This window comes from Amphibalanus amphitrite, unplaced genomic scaffold, assembly GCF_019059575.1.
Source record: "Amphibalanus amphitrite isolate SeventyFive unplaced genomic scaffold, NRLGWU_Aamphi_draft 000077F_arrow, whole genome shotgun sequence".
NCBI lineage: Eukaryota > Metazoa > Arthropoda > Thecostraca > Balanomorpha > Balanidae > Amphibalanus > Amphibalanus amphitrite.
The window spans coordinates 308,840-325,631 of NW_024881573.1; the positions used below are offsets into that span (position 1 = coordinate 308,840).

A 16,792-nucleotide genomic window follows, 5' to 3' on the forward strand; every position below is an offset into this window, starting at 1 on the left:
CGTATCACCCGTCACGGGCTGCCGTGGGAAGTTCTGATAACCTAGCGCGAACTTTTCTGTTTAGGCATTTCATAGGTGTGTACAGTCTGTCTTAAAAGTACCGCGCAAAGTGACGGCGGATCCATCAAGCCTGACCGAGGAAGGGCCTGCTAAAATTGAGTCACCGAAGCAATTGACATCCTCGTCCATTCCCAAGTCAATTGGTTCGGTGACTTTCAAATTATAGCAAGCCCTACCTCGGACAGGCTTGATGGATCCACCGTCACTTTGCGCGGTACTTTTAAGACAGACTGTACTATGTAGTATAAGTTATAACAGTGGTTTTATCGCTTGTTAAATGTAAGCCGTTTATTAGCTTTTTAAGTTTTTAGTTGTTAACATACCTCGAGGTGAGTGTCGACGTTTAGCTTCGGCAAGATCCTGTAGTCTCGTCCTTCGTCTATGGCAAGAACTTGCGCCAGCAGCTCTTTGTCAACCAGTCCTCCGTTGGGAAGAGTGATGCCGTCATCAAGCACATGATTGCGCAACAGCTTGAGCAGGTGCGGCGTGTCCGCGAAGACCCATATTTTGCTGAAAAGAGGGACATCATGTTGTTAGGTAGGTACACCACCCGTCAGACGCCGCGGTAGGCTAGACGACATTATGAGCGAGCCAACCGGAACCATTGGGGCGACGGTGACGCTTCATGACGCTTGCTGACGGGCTGACTGCTGCTGACTACTCTCAGGATCAGGACTCAAGAGTAGGCTCTAGATATTATGATCAGGGCCGGAACAGTTCGTGAACTGAACTTTGCAAACTGTGAACTGAACTGAACTGAATTATTTTTTAACTGAATTAACTGAATTAACTGAAACTGAATGAATTTTAGCTCTTTCGGGGAACAGATTGAACTGAACTGAACTTTCAAAGCGCTTCTGAGGCAGTGAATTGAACTGAACTGAACTGAAGCCAAAGTCAAATGAACTTTGAACTGTAAATTACCAAAAGTTCACGAACTATTCCGGCCCTGATAAATTATGATGTATGTAATCAATATTTTTTCGAAAGTTAAGCCATCCCTTCAAGAGTGCATAATCATCGGTTCACTTTTACCAGTTATCCTTTCAATACGTTATCAGTTCTTACCGCGAAGGGTCCACTGGGTTGGGCAGGTGCGTTGCGCCGTCACAGTCGATCTCCAACTCCGTCCAGAGTCCTCTGTTTGATCCTCCAAGATCCGAGACTGCAGCCACGACGTTGCCGCCGCCTGCTTCCACCATGATGATGAGTTCTTCCAACAGGTCTTTCGTCATCGGCGCATCAAAGTCATAGTAGAGGGGGAGCCGCCACTTCCCGAACAACGATCTTACTATGACCTGTTGCATGTACGCGTTGGGGCCCATCACTTGATCCGCGGTGTTGTCGTACGAGACTATACCGCTGACCTGAAACAACCGCCAGTTTTACCCTGTCAATACACTTCTCAGCTAGGTACTCTGTGTATGCTGGTGTCCGGGTATCAACGCTATGACGCATAATCTACGCGATATGGCTCTTACGCGTATGCGGAACAGATCTTTAATTACACATATAATATGGTAGAACATCAAATTACATAGTAGTGCCTTGAACTGAACTACCAACACGTACACGACATCAACTGATTTAAATCTGGTGCATTGTACCATATAACGAATGTACGGTGATATCCAAAGATAACTATTACTATATCAAAATATTTGACTATGGGTTTTGCTATATAATTTTTAGGCGGTTGTGCCCCGCAGCTGATTGCGGTCTCCACAGCGAAAGTGACGTAACACTTGCCTTGCGTATAAGCTTAAGCATCATCGTACCTTCATTTCGTCGAACATGAGAATGCAGGCACGATCCATGTCAGGCTTGCCGTCCAGCAGCTGCGTCAGCATGCGAGTGGCACAGGTAGCGTCGCCCGGCTTCACAACGAAGTTCTTCATCCATGACTGCAGCGTAGAACGCCCCGGCAAAGGAAAGCCAATGTTGCGCAGATACTCATACTGCTTTATGGACAAGCGTGTCCGAATGTCCAGGGCTCTGAGGACACTTTCTTCATCCCACGGGCACGGACGGTTGTCATGCAGCAGGAAGTCGATCTGTAAAACAAGCGATGCAACAAATGAAAACTTCTGGTTCATACTTTAGAAGGAAAATGTTTTAATCAGCCCGCGGACAAGGCGGTTTAACCAAATGGTCAAGACGATGCGATCTAATCACAGCGTACAAAGGAGTCAGGAGGGATACGGTACCTACCTATAGCTATATGCAGCCCGATGATATAGACCAGCACTTGATACTATATGTTTTAGCCTTTATGGAAAGCATCAATCTTCTTGTTAATGCCTTTGCCTGAACGAGCAAACATTACATGGTCACATGACCTGAACTACATATTTTTTTACTTTAGACTACATACCTAAATTTGACTTTGATCCTGCAGCTCCGAGCCACCGGGGAACAGCATTTTCTATCAGCTATGAAAAGAAATGCTAGGAGGTCATTGGAAAAGGGAAATGGGATATAGGGAAGAAGGTACCTGCTGATCAGTGAAAATGCCCTGGAGTTTGATCCGGTAGTTTTCTGCCTCTCCTGCTTTCTTCCTTGCCTCTTCCGATTGCAGCTTCAGAGCCTTCTCCAACTCCTCTATCTTTCTTTGGAGCGCCATGGCCTCCTCAGGAGAGATGACAGGTGGGCCAGAGGATGGGCCAGGCACAGGACTGGACATGAGGAAAGGAAGCAGACATGGTTATAGAGATACCTGTTGGAATATGATAGAGGTGACATGATTTTATTTCCAGCCACTATGAGGCAAGAATTAGTTAATATCCTATATAAAACTGATACCAGAAAATCAGATGAAAGGATTAATGTCAAAGGGAAGACAAGGACACATTTATTATGCTAACTCCATTTGATATGGTGATGATAAAAGTAGTGCATTTTCATTGTTTGATTAATTGTTAGTCACCTAGACTAGCAGTACAGTAGGTATACTCTATCTGTTGACTGTCACCCACTAAAATGTTATAATTAGCATTCAATGTTTCTGATGATTATGCAAGAGAGTAGGTATTTTACCTTTCCGGTTCAGCAGAATAGTCTTCAGACAGAGCCTGGTCGATGGCCTCTTCTCTCCTCCTCTTCTGTGCTAGAGTGCCACTTTGCCGCAAGGTGGACGCTGGTGTCTTTGGAATTTCTTTTGACGGGACTGCCGATAGCTTCAGTTTTCTCTTCATATTTTGAATGGGATCGACATCTGGATGTAGTAGTTCAAACTGTAGGTCGCGTTCATAGTCATCTGAAGTGAAGTGTTTTGAACAGACAAAGCTCTTTTGGGGGTTGAGCAAATTTTCTCGTTTGCAGGCTTGAACCCACTTCACAGCTCTTTCAGCATCTCTTGGGATTCTGTGAAGGATCACATTTGAATCTTGTTCTTTCCTTCGGTTACCGCTGGTACATTCTGGTACCAAACAGTAACCCATCTTGATTTTGCTTGTGCACTAGCCAGGCCAATTATTAGATGCACTTTTCTGGAAGAAGGAAAGAGGAAAAGATCATGTTAACATGATCGTGATAACGTCAAATTTAATACAGTAATGAGCCAGTCTGCAATACATGGCAGGTTTCGTCAAGATCTTGTCGAGGCAGACATCATGGATTGGGGCAGAAATTGGGGAAGGTTTGAGGAATATTGGGGCAGAAACTGGAAAACCTCGGGCAGAAGTTGAAAACTGGAACAGAAATGCTTTCCTCAGCTTCCCACCACCTCCCAAATCATTATAGCATTAGATCATTCTCATTATTAGGGCAGGAATTGCGCTGCCCCAGGTCTAAGCATTCTGATTTGGAGCAGAATTTTGTCTGCCCCGAAAATCTCATTTAGCGCATTGCCACATTTTGCAGACTGGGTAATGAGGTCTTAAATCATACTGGCAGGATTTCATCATCCCTGAACAGAACATATACTATATAGGTAGTCAAGCTACCTATCTGTCATACTTTGAAGCATGAATCTTGTTAATGTAACCAGTGCGGGACATGATATATCATTTGAAAATTTAGGTTTTAGGTAGGTACCAGCCCATACTTATTAACTAGGTGATTTTTTCCTGGAAAATATTGCTATAACTTGTAGGAAAATCGTGGTTACAATGAAAGGACGGTTTCGATGGTTAGGACCTACAATTTGACAAAACTATCACTTTCCATGCAAACAATCAATGCCTAAGGACAAGTTAGAGTTTTTCCATAACATAGTTACAATCAAACAAGATGCAAATTCGTAAATACAGTCAGGAGCAGCCCAAACCGTTAGGCACCTAGCTCTTTTGCCATTCCAATTTGAATTCATTGACATTTTAAAACTTTGTTTGGAAACCACAAATGTATCAACAGCGCAGGTTACGCTTACATCTGGCATAGCTGGCTTATTTCATTAGTATCATTTCAATCCAATACCAGATTACACATATTTGCATATATTTGTTCCTTGAATCTTCAAAATATGCTGTGAAAATGTTATAAAATTTAACTTAATACTTTATTAATCATAAATAGGAAGACAAGAATCTTTGGTAAGGCAGAACAGGTTTTGCCTAGTTTAAAACTAGATTTTTTATGGTATATATACCAGAATCTAGTGTCGCAATGCTGACGTCACCCCCGACTAACCTGTATATTTAGGGCCTTGGTTTCGCCGCACAACACAACACATACGTGGCGCACATATCAACATGAGCGTGATAAACATATTCGTGCACGTCCAATAAAATGTACGCATTAAAACAGAACAGGAAATTCAGACAATATACGTACTACGCGGTCTCCTACCAAACGAAAACGACTCAAATTTACACACGATGACATACACGCCTATTCCATAATCACCAGATCCCTCCGGCCGCGTTGCGGTTCCAAATTTTGTGAAGACATTTTAATTTAAGATTTTGTGGTAGGCTGTGCCGCCTGACGGCTGTGCCCTGCGGGTCAGTCTAACTCGTCGCCAGCCGACACCCGTTCATCCGTACGCTACGGATGAACGGGTGTCGGCTGGCGACGAGTTAGACTGACCCGCAGGGCACAGCCGTCAGGCGGCACAGCCTACCACAAAATCTTAAATTAAAATGTCTTCACAAAATTTGGAACCGCAACGCGGCCGGAGGGATCTGGTGATTATGGAATAGGCGTGTATGTCATCGTGTGTAAATTTGAGTCGTTTTCGTTTGGTAGGAGACCGCGTAGTACGTATATTGTCTGAATTTCCTGTTCTGTTTTAATGCGTACATTTTATTGGACGTGCACGAATATGTTTATCACGCTCATGTTGATATGTGCGCCACGTATGTGTTGTGTTGTGCGGCGAAACGATGAGGCCATTTATTCTGACGAAGATAATAATACTTATCGAAACGTCTGAAGCTTTTTCTTTTATAATTTTAATGGCCACCTGCTGATTCTCATATATATATATATATATATATATATATATATATATATATATATATATATATATATATATATATATATATATATATATATATATATATATATATATATATATATATATATATATATATATATATATATATATATATATATATATATATATATATATATATATATATATATATATATATATATATATATATATATATATATATATATATATATATATATATATATATATATATATATATATATATATATATATATATATATATATATATATATATATATATATATATATATATATATATATATATATATATATATATATATATATATATATATATATATATATATATATATATACAGGGTGTAACGAAATTATCCGGACATCTATTTTTTAGCCATATCTGCTCGCACAGTTTCTCTTTTAATGTCAGAAGCTGGAAAATTGGATGAATGCATACCTCTGGTATCTGCTCTCAACTCAGCAGTGACCTGACCTTGCGAAATGACTCTTGCTCTGAGTAAGAGTCGAGTCGCCGACGGGTTCATTTGATAGTTTTCGTTTAAGGCAGTGGAGAGAAAGGAGTACAGTCTCTCGTTTCGTAGTACGGCTACGTGTTGGTGGCATGGTGGCATGAGCCAGAAGCTGGTCTGTCAGCAGCTGGACATCAGCAGCAGCCAGTAGCACATCTGCCTGAGGCGTAATAAGCTGGGACTTGGTGGCAGACTCAGCCCGGCCTCGATCGCAAAAGGCGCCCTTTGCCAAGTGGTGAGGAGAGTTGTCAAGATAGCGACAAGGAAACGGCACCAATTAATCCGCATACTGACTCGAATTCTTACCAAGGTAGATAATAAGAGGTCCCACATCATGATTCACCGTTACCCGCCCTTTAGCTTGGTTTTACTGCCCTTCAAACTGGAAAAGACAATGAAATTGACGGGAAAACAACCAGTCCACCACCTTTGGCCTCAGGCCAGGGCGTGTCCACTGGTCGAAGGAAGACACGAATGAGCTGGCCTGGTCGGATGGGAAGCTGTTCGAGCTGCGATGCCCGTTGAACCGTCAAATCGGCCATGTGTGGGCTGCCAGCAACTCGAATATGCCGGCCGTCGCCGGCGTCAAACATCCGGCCAAAATCCAGACCTGGAGCATGTTCAGCTGCTGTGTAATATTCAAGCTGTTCATGACGACACAGAAAACCACTATCAGTGACGAGTATTACCGGCGCAACATCCTGGCTAGCGATTGGTTGGAGCCACTCAACCAGACGGCACAGGATGGCTCGGTTTCTGAACGTGTACCGATACCTGATTCAACCCGCGCAGTCTTAATACGGGGCGGCGCACCACCTTCAAGTCCCTAGCAGAATGAGAAGTGATGCCGAGAGGACCTTTTTGTTCTTCTGGGCTAAAGGGCTATGGCTTGGAAATAGTTCCCATGCAATTCCGTCGATATATTATGGACTATTGTCCATCAGGAGATGAATGAGGGGACACCCGCCACCAGCGCCGCCCAACTGCGGGCACAGGTTAGTAAGGCGCTACTCTATATGAAACCCACTGTGCTGGAAAATCCAGTGGCTGGAATGCTCCAAAAATGTGTACCTGCGCTCTTATGAAAGGTGGCTATATAATAATTCAAAAGGGAAAATATCAGAATGTCTTGCTTCTTAATTACAGCACGAAGAAAGATGTCCGGATAATTTCGTTACACCCTGTATATATATGTAGTGCCGCTATTTTGACTTCCTTTTTGCTCCTGTGACGTCATCTTTGACCTGACCTGAAAATGACCTCAGTAAAAATTATAAACCTTATCCGTGTGTACCCTGTACCGTTTACCGCTTGTCGCTATCTTGCTTTGTTATCGAGATCTCGCTGACGCTCCCGCTCGTAATAATGGACAGGTCATAAAAATGACCTGACCTGAGGTCAACGCAGGGCGATAACCACTTTTTTATTGTCGCATATGAATGACAATTGATAAGGCTTTAATCGTCATCAGACAAAACTTTAACTTTCAGTGGGGAAAATATCAAGGCCACTCTTCGAAAAATAGGTCAAAAGGTCACGTGATCAAAATTTTCAAAAATTGAAAATCCGAGATAGACAAAATGTTTGTTGGTTGATTGTAAGTTTAACCATATAAAGTTTTTATCATAGAAAACCAAAAGTTTCTGAGTTATAGGCCGCCAAACATAGGGCTGCAGCGCGTCCTCCAGGAATTGCCCGAGGCTATTTCTCGGAAACCGTTGTTCGAAGAAAAAAATCCTTGCCACAGCTGGCTTCCCCGCCCATCACAACCCCTTACACCAGTTTTCAACGAAGAATAGAATATGAGGGTGCAAATTTAATTTTTTATTTGTCGATTTGTCGTGGAACGCCCCTAAAGTTGAAAACATGGCAAAATCACCCCCGTTTACGGTATGTGTCTTTGTGTACAGGGTGTCCCAAAAGTAAGGTCATTATTTAAAACTTAAATATCTCGAGAAGTAAGAGTCCGAATCACTTCCAATTTTAACACGTGCAAGGTACATCCATAAAATTATTTTCTTGCATGCTTAAACCATTTTTTATCATAACTACACCGAGCAGTAGGCATAAAACTGAGAAGGTCGAACTTCAACTCTTAGAGAGGGTCCGTCATTAAAACAAAGGGTAAATACCGCCCAGTTTTCGGCCCTAAGCAGAACCTATCAGCTCGCCCTATCTCTGAACTCATGCATAGTTTCGTCTCAACCGGTAAAATGTCAGAAAAAATGTATAATGTACGTACAGGGCATGTACAGGGTGTCCCATAAGTTCGTTCTCACCTTTTATTTGCATGTAAAACATAGTACATTGCGTTTTGATATGTTTATAACCCCTCAATGTGCTCCCCATTTCATAGGCAAACACATGAATACATGCTGCGACATGCCAACCGGCATGTTTGGCAGCATAGCAGGCTTGAAGTTAGCCCAGACGGACTTGGCATGCGCCGTGAGCTCCTCAATGCTGGAACACCGCTTCTCTTCGACGAGCCTCGATTTCAATATTCCCAACACATTTTTATGAAATTTGGATCCCATGAGTTGCCTGGGATGTGATCTTGCCACACACGCCTATCACAGTCTCCTGGCACTGCTTTTATGCTTTGCTTGACCTCTGCACTGATGCACTGTCTTGCTTGAAGATGGGCCTACGACCTCCCGGATGCCATTTTCTACTAAAAAAATGTTGTCATACTTGCGGTTCAAGTTAAGCTAGAAAGCTGAAACTCCTCCTAGATCTTCTTGGAGAAGCATTCTGCGTCCCAAGACTGTTCCTGGAGCATCATTCGCAACGTGATCAGTGTCTGGACGCATATTACCCCACATTACCGTGACCCTGGCCTTTTGCATAGGAATAAAGCTGGATGATACAAAGGCCTTTTCCGTCGCCCATATGGGACCGTTTTGGGGTTTGGACGGGTGTTTTATCTCGAGCACGGACTAGGTAGTCCAGATGACCACATTGATGTCATCGACCCTCCAGTTTTTTTAGCCTCAGGCATAACGAAACACATGTTTGGCCATTTTAAGACGTTTTTGACTGTTTTTAGCCCTCCGGTAAGTAGAGCTTAAGTCACCTTGAGTTAGATACCCCGAAATGATACTCTTAGACAGCTGGTAATACATCCTGGAAAGCCTGTCTACCAACTTTCTAACGCTGAGACCTTTTTGACGGCCATTTTGGCGCCACACAGTTTTGGCCACATGGCTCACTCGTGAAAGCTGACAAAAAAAGAGCATAAACTTGCAGCGATTGACTCCCGACAAATCATCGGCGTCACTTGTTGACTGTGCGTCCAGTTAGCGACAGACATTGGCTACATACTGGATGGCCTCAATCACCCTCAACCGTCGTGAATGGCCCAGTGCAGTCTAAATACCGAGACGTTCCCGTATCAGAGACCTCTATTTTGCGGCGTAAGCCGTCTCCAAAGGAAGTGAACTCTCTGGCAAAAAATATTTTGTCTAGACGAATTAGTTACCGTGGAGCACATTCACAGTTGCCATGGCAACCCCAAAAGCTCAGTTTCAAAATAAATTAAGCGTGGCTTTAAATAAGAGAGCCTCTTAAAGAAAAATTTAGGTGAGAAGGAACTTATGGGACACCCTGTATACTTAGCCACCTGTGCTTCGAGGTCCTGAGGACGACAGCGGGAATCGGGTGAAAATAAATCAAGAGAGGTGGCCGAGAGTCCTCCCAGTGGTTCTTCCGCTCGTCGCAACGCAGCTGTGCCGACACCATCAACCAGCAGTGGTTTCAGCAGGATGGATACTATGCTTGCCCCGTCCTGAAGATTATGCATTGTCTCCGAGAGTGGATGTGAGATCGCGTAATTTTCAGTCAGGGCAACGCCATTGAATGGCCTCCGCGGTCACCTGACGTTACACCTTCATATTTTTATTCTCTGGGTAGGCACAACGGAAAGGTTGTCTTTTAGGACAACCCAACGAGCCGGGAAGAACTAAAGGATGATCCCTCCGAGCAAACATAAGCGGCATCTCACCAGAGAATCGCTCGAGAATAGTGGAGGAAGTAAAACGCAGTCTATTCGTGCACGCGGCCCGAAATGGTAGCCATGTAGAAAAGCAGCAAATGTGGGGCTACGAGCCAATGTATTGACTCATATGTATATCAGAATAAAATTTTATAAAATGCTCTTTCATATGATGTCCTATTTATTTCTATCCATCGCGTATTTTTAGCGGTGTGGCCAAAACAAATGATGACCTTACTTTTGGGACACCCTGTATGTGTCCCATGCTATGCTGCATGGGAAGATAAAAAATTGATGATACAAAATATCAGCATTTCATAAACTGTCACATTCCAGGTAAACCCACCAAAAAAATTCAGTCACATTCCAGGTAAACCCACAAAAAAATTCACACTGCGGGGCCCTTCAGAGCCAGTGCGTGGGCCTAAAAGCCAGAATACCCCCCCCCAAAAAAAAACTGACGTGGGGAACTAAACAGAACCATAGGCGAATCCAGAAACCGCGCAGATGCCGGCCAACGCGTGTCCGTGTTGCCGGCCAACTCGTGTCCGTGTTGCCGTCCAGCTCGTGTCCGTGTTGCCGCCTAATTCGTGTCCGTGTTGCCGTCCAATTCGTGTCCGTGTTGCCGCCTAACTCGTGTCGTGTTGCCGTCCAACTCGTGTCCGTGTTGCCGTCCAACTCGTGTCCGTGTTGCCGCCTAACTCGTGTCCGTGTTGCCGCCTTACTCGTGTGCGTGTTGCCGTCCAACTCGTGTCCGTGTTGCCGTCCAACTCGTGTCCGTGTTGCCATCCAACTCGTGTCCGTGTTGCCGTCCAACTCGTGTCCGTGTTGCCGGCCAACTCGTGTCCGTGTTGCCGCCTAACTCGTGTCCGTGTTGCCGCCTTACTCGTGTGCGTGTTGCCGTCCAACTCGTGTCCGTGTTGCCGTCCAACTCGTGTCCGTGTTGCCGCCTAACTCGTGTCCGTGTTGCCGCCTTACTCGTGTGCGTGTTGCCGTCCAACTCGTGTCCGTGTTGCCGTCCAACTCGTGTCCGTGTTGCCATCCAACTCGTGTCCGTGTTGCCGCCTAACTCGTGTCCGTGTTGCCGCCTTACTCGTGTGCGTGTTGCCGTCCAACTCGTGTCCGTGTTGCCGCCTTACTCGTGTCCGTGTTGCCGTCCAACTCGTGTCCGTGTTGCCGCCTTACTCGTGTCCGTGTTGCCGTCCAACTCGTGTCCGTGTTGCCGTCCAACTCGTGTCCGTGTTGCCATCCAACTCGTGTCCGTGTTGCCGCCTAACTCGTGTCCGTGTTGCCCAGGCTGCCAGCTGGAGGAGGAAGACGAGGACGAGGAAATGACCTAGCCACAGATCAGCGCAGCGCACGGAGGACAGTTAATAGGCATTGGTGTTCTGATTGCTGTCGTTAACCACTTTTGTCCAGTTTTAATACACGGTCAACACCATTCGATTTCACACCAATCCTGCCCACCAGGAAACATGTTTCTTTAAAAGTTCATTGAATATGTATTACATGATCACAAAGCGTACATACTTCTCTGGTAGAACCTAATGCTAAGTGCAGACGGTGACCATACGCGGGGCGGCTCGGCTTGGCTCGCCCCCGGTCTGTGCGCCCAATGGCGCGCGCGGTCGGACCCAGATCGGAGTCTTCGGACGCTCGTCACATGACGAACACCTTCTCCAGCTGCGAGTCCGGGTAGACCTCCTGTGTGCGCGGACAGATGACGCGCCCCTTCATGTCGGCCGCCAGTCCCTGCAGCGCCTGTCAACACACGCACACACAGATCAGCGGGGGCGCACACGTTGGGTTGCGATTTGCACCTGAGAGCGCTCCCCCCGCCATAACGAACGACCTCGCTGCGCCCATGTCTGACCTGACCCGTGACGGTCCCGGGCGGACCGGGAGGGCGGACCGGGGGCCGGGAGGGCGGACCGGGAGCCGGAGGCGAGGGAACATATGTGGCGGACTGGGGATACAAACATCGAGAGAAACGACACGCCTCTTCTAACAATGATCGGGGTTACATGAGCAGAGTAAATGCGTATTACAAACTGACTACAATGGTGAGCGAATAGGAAAATCCGTTCCTGATTACGAGCGAGCGAAGTCTTGCGAAGAATAACATAAATTTCTGAGTATAAGAGGCCGAAGGTCGGCCGGCGGGACGCCTCTGCGAAGCTTACACTAGCTCCGCAACCACGAGACCGATTTACTTTTAGTAATTTGTGTAGAGTAGCTTCATGCCTTCTACCACGTATTAGGCAGTTAGGCTATTCCCGATGTATGTGTGTGGCCCCTTATGGATGTGCCACGTGCAAACAGAGGTGTCAGTTTTGTAACAATTGCAATATCTCGGTAGTTACTGGGCCGGTTGCGCTGATGTGGGTAGGCACCCACAAGGCAAGGTATTGTTACGGAATATCGCGCCGTAACAAGTGCGTTCTGTGACCTGTGCGCTGCCTCCCGGCGCCGTGCGCTGCGTGGCGCGCGTGCGCGGTCGCCCGTACAGTATGTCTAAAAAGAATGTACCGTCGCCACTACGTGGCGCTGGTGTCGCGAGCCGGTAGTTGGCTGAATCCGCACCAGACCACACATTCCCAAGCGCTAGGTGACAGCTGCGCAGCGGCCGGTAGTAGCGTAAGCCCGAACCTTCGTGACACGACCCCGGGGGGGGGGAGAGGGAGGGGAGCGGGCGGGGCAGCGCGTGTACTGAGGGGTGCTCCGGCAAGCTGGCAGTTGTCGCGGCCAAAGGTCAAGGGGTCACACACCAAGCGAACGGACGCTGATGTGGGTTCGTGGGGATCGTGAACTTGTGTGTGGTAGGTGCGTCTTGCGATGCGCGGGTGATACGCCATGGGTCTAAACTCTAAGCCAAATGATTCAGGGGAGAGCTGAAGAAAAACACCTGGTCAACTACGGCGAATAATGGTGCTGAAAAATGGAAAGTATGGGTCAATGCAAGCCTTCATGACTATAAACAACTTTTCTGAGGACGCAAAGGCCAGCATTGAATAACGATATCCGGATCGAAATTAGCAACGATTTATAACTGCATGCCGAACTAATAGCGCTGTAAAACCCACCTAGTAAATTGTCAAGACGGATTCATACCGACTTGAATTTAACTCTCCCAAAAATTGTTAATTAACTTTCTAACACTGACGTTCTTTATCATATGATAAGTATGGGGTTAACCAAGATTCACATTCAGCATCTTCCGCGCTCAAACAATCACCTGCACCCGTAAGGCTAGAACATTAATGGCCAGGGAAAAACAAAGTCGGGATTTGATTAACCTCGCAAAATGGTCACAGGGGAAGGCGGTTCGGTGGTATTACGTTTGTCATGCTCAGCCGCGCCAAATAGTATAAATCTGCACAGTGTATACAAAAATATATGCATTTTGCCGGGCAAGACCATTGTGAGGCTAGCCTAGGGTTAACTTATAAGATAAACCCTTTTGGCTCAGGAAGTTAGTATCCGTTGCATACTCGTATTATCGTTTTTGGCAGCACATTTTAAACTTGTTTTTGACCTCCCTGACTCCAAAATGGCCAGCCCCTCTTCTCAGGCCCGATGCCCCTGTTTTTTTTTTTATCTGTGGGGTTTGATGAAATCGCAGGTGCTAGCCATTAGCCCAGAGAGTCTCCCGAACGTGATGAAGACGAGTTGGAAGGTCGCACGTAGAATTAACCCGATTTGTGCGCTGAAATCATCTCGGAGGTTGCGCGGTACACATTCTCTAAATTCTGCGAAAAAGAGGTTACTCAGAACACGTGCTGTGGGGGACGCCCAGGAGCGAGAAAGAGTGTGAATGACACCAGGTTTAAAACTTCCAGAAAAAGTGATTCAAATGCACTAATTCATTTTGAGATATTGCTACTCGCTTTGATGTCACGGGCTGTTAAAATCAGAACATATTTTTCTTTCCACCCTGTATACCATTCGACACGCCTGAGCTAGACAAACACGATGCTGCTAAAATCGCGGATCTGCGATCATTTTTAGCGAAGTTATTTACCAAAAACCGAACCTGTGACTTGGACCACTTGGCCTGACCTCAGAAGTCATCGGCTGACCCTAGTCCTTAAAATCGGAGACCAATCGCTGCATTTCGTAACGACGGACACGATCGTTTCTTTCGTGAGGCTCTAGCTCAATTAGGGGCGAATCGGCGAAGGGGGTTGTTCCCTCACTTCCAACCCCCCAACGCCCCCTCGGTATTCAGAAAACTTGAAGGTCCGGTGAGGGTTAAAACGTTGCTCCTGAACGAGGAAGAAATGCACTGAAAACAAATCGACACAGTGAGGGCATGTTCTCTACTGGTAACACATCAGTCATGTGTTAATCGCACCCAAAACACAATAATGCTGAGTATTTTCACGCTGGGCGGGACCTTCGACACGTTTGATAACACATAAAACAGGAAAATGACACAGCTTTCTCGTGCCAAGCACGCTGGACGAATGTAATGCATCAGTGTATCGAAATCATGTGTTGTCGGCAGAGCTGGGCAAGTGCGTTCCTTTAGTGCGTTCCTGCGTTCTTGCGTACGTACGCACCGCCTTTTTAGGAACGCAAGAACGCAGGAACGCAAAGTTTTTCAAAGGAACGCAAGTAAGAGGAACGCACCACCCGAAATTTTGAAGCGTTCCTTATTTTGTGAAGTGCGAACCCTGCTTTACCATGAAAAAAATAAAAAATGTGCCCGAACTAGAATTTGTCCGATGCCAACAAGAACTCAGAACCCCCAGGCCCAGATAGGTAGATGAGTTGTTGGATATTGCTGCCAATGACCTCCGTGTCAAATGCTTGAATCTCGAGACTCGAGTACGTGTGTTTGCCGGTAGAGGCGCCACTTGTCGGTCGAATCGAGGAAGGCTTGTTTAGATTTAGTGGTGATGTTAACTATTCGATTCGGTTTCAGGCATTAAATGTGTAAAGAATATGATAACTTTTAATTAGATACATCTTTCATCTTAATTATTGTTTTTAAGCAGGTCGTATTTTTGTTGAAACCCCTACGGATGATATTGGTAAAACGTATTTCAGATATTCGATTCGGAAAAGAGATGTCGAGTTGCTTTTCGGCCCCGCGTCGCCATTCTGGCTATTCTGTGATCGATTCGCCCCGTGTTTGGTTGGGCCCGCGCCGCGTGGTTCGGCGGTATTTCTTTGTCCACGACTTCGGTTGTGAAGAACACGCCTGTAGTGTTGGACTGGCGCGATTTGCCCACTTTGTCCGCTACAGTGTTGCGTTGCACTGATTTTGGTATTATTTTCTGCTTGGTAGAGCCAGAATACAATACGGGTTAATAGTTTGGGACGCAGGAACGCAGGAACGCTAACGCACCGAGCGAAATCAAATTGAGGAACGCTATTCCAGGAACGCAATAACCGCGGCCGGAGGAACGCAGGAACGCTAACGCACTACCGAAAATCGAGGAACGCGCCCAGCTCTGGTTGTCGGGGATAGTAGACGTGTACCCTTGCACAAATACACCGTGTCATCCACCAGTGAGCGACCTCTGAACCTTAACTTCAGATGGGGATAATAGAGGGCGTTTTTCGAGCACCGACTTTTATGCTGGGTTTTTGTAAAAATTTGCCAAAGTGTTTTGAGAAAGGTCAAAATGCACAATACAGCCGAGGGAGTCGATACATGATAAATTGTTTACAGCAATATGCGCTGATTACATCAAGGGCAAGCTGAAGCATAGCTAATTAACGTCTGCTTGGAGGAAGAAACTCCTCAGTCTACAGGGTGTCCCGAAATTGATGTCCTCTCCCATTGCGTGCAATAACATCAAAACAAAAAATGACCGGTTCATGATTTATTTGTTGATGTATCCACCACGCTTCCGCACACATGCCCGCATGCGCTCCGGCATGCCACACATCAGGTTGTCGAGAGTTTCTCCAGAAATGCTGCTCCAGGCCGATCGGAGGTTCCTGATGAGGGCAGTTTCGGACGACGCTGGTGCCATCTTGTCCATCCTGTCCTGGACGATTGACCACAGGTTCTCGATTGGCGACAGGTCCGGGCTGTTACCTGGCCATTCTCCTTTAGCCCAGAAGCCAGGGAAGTTGGCCCGGCACCACTCCTGGGTCTTGGTGGCGTTGTGAGCCGGGGCACCGTCCTGTTGGAAAATGGCCTGTGACATGTCCGGCAGAAGTTTGGTGGCCGTTGGTGGTCCGTTCTCCTTCCGTCGTCTCATCGCTGATGCCGTCGTTCCCTTCATCACCTCCTCTACGTAGAAGTCCGCTGTCACGGTTTGGCCGCGGGGCACGATGTGAAGGTCTGACAGGCCACGGAAACTCATCATGCCCCACACCAGGACCTTGCCCGGCTGCTTGACGGTCTCGATGACAGGCACTTCTGAGCTGTTCTGAGCCCAAACACGGTCGTTCTGGCGATTGGGAGGATGAAACAGCTCAAAAGGAGACTCGTCGCTGAACAGGACCCGCCTCCAGTCCTGTATGGACCAGTTGATCCGACTTTTAGCGAAGTCCAGCCGTTTTCGTCGCTGTGCTGCCGTCAGCTTGGGCTCCACGCGCGGTTTCAGCGGCTTCAGACGGAGGCACTGCCGCAGATACCGGTGGACAGCTGACTTGGAGGCCGGATGATTTTTTGCACTGAGTTTCCGCGCCAGTTTCCGTGTCGACTGGTGCCGTTTCGTAACGGATTTCGCCACCACGATTTTGGCCACCCGGCTCATCGCTGTCTTCCTCCCTCTTCCCCCGTGGTTCTCCAGTGCCTCTCCCTTGCGGTCGAGGGCCATCCAGCGTCTGAGG

The 16,792-nt window shown here is 46.6% G+C and overlaps 2 protein-coding genes across 10 annotated transcripts in view; one reads left to right on the forward strand and one right to left on the reverse strand.

Moving 5' to 3' along the window:
• LOC122379415 overlaps positions 1-11,438 on the forward strand; it is a 62,553-nt gene extending 51,115 nt beyond the window's left edge. For all 5 annotated transcript variants that reach the window (XM_043361629.1, XM_043361632.1, XM_043361630.1 and 2 more), the window contains exon 4: positions 11,294-11,438. In XM_043361629.1, coding sequence (XP_043217564.1) covers positions 11,294-11,337 — 44 coding nt within the window. In that variant the 3' untranslated portion in view covers positions 11,338-11,438. The remainder of the gene's footprint in view (positions 1-11,293) is intronic.
• A 41-nt stretch (positions 11,439-11,479) lies between these two features.
• LOC122379412 (E3 ubiquitin-protein transferase MAEA-like) overlaps positions 11,480-16,792 on the reverse strand; it is a 223,803-nt gene continuing 218,490 nt past the window's right edge. For all 5 annotated transcript variants that reach the window (XM_043361624.1, XM_043361623.1, XM_043361621.1 and 2 more), the window contains one exon: positions 11,480-11,758. In XM_043361624.1, coding sequence (XP_043217559.1) covers positions 11,657-11,758 — 102 coding nt within the window. In that variant the 3' untranslated portion in view covers positions 11,480-11,656. The remainder of the gene's footprint in view (positions 11,759-16,792) is intronic.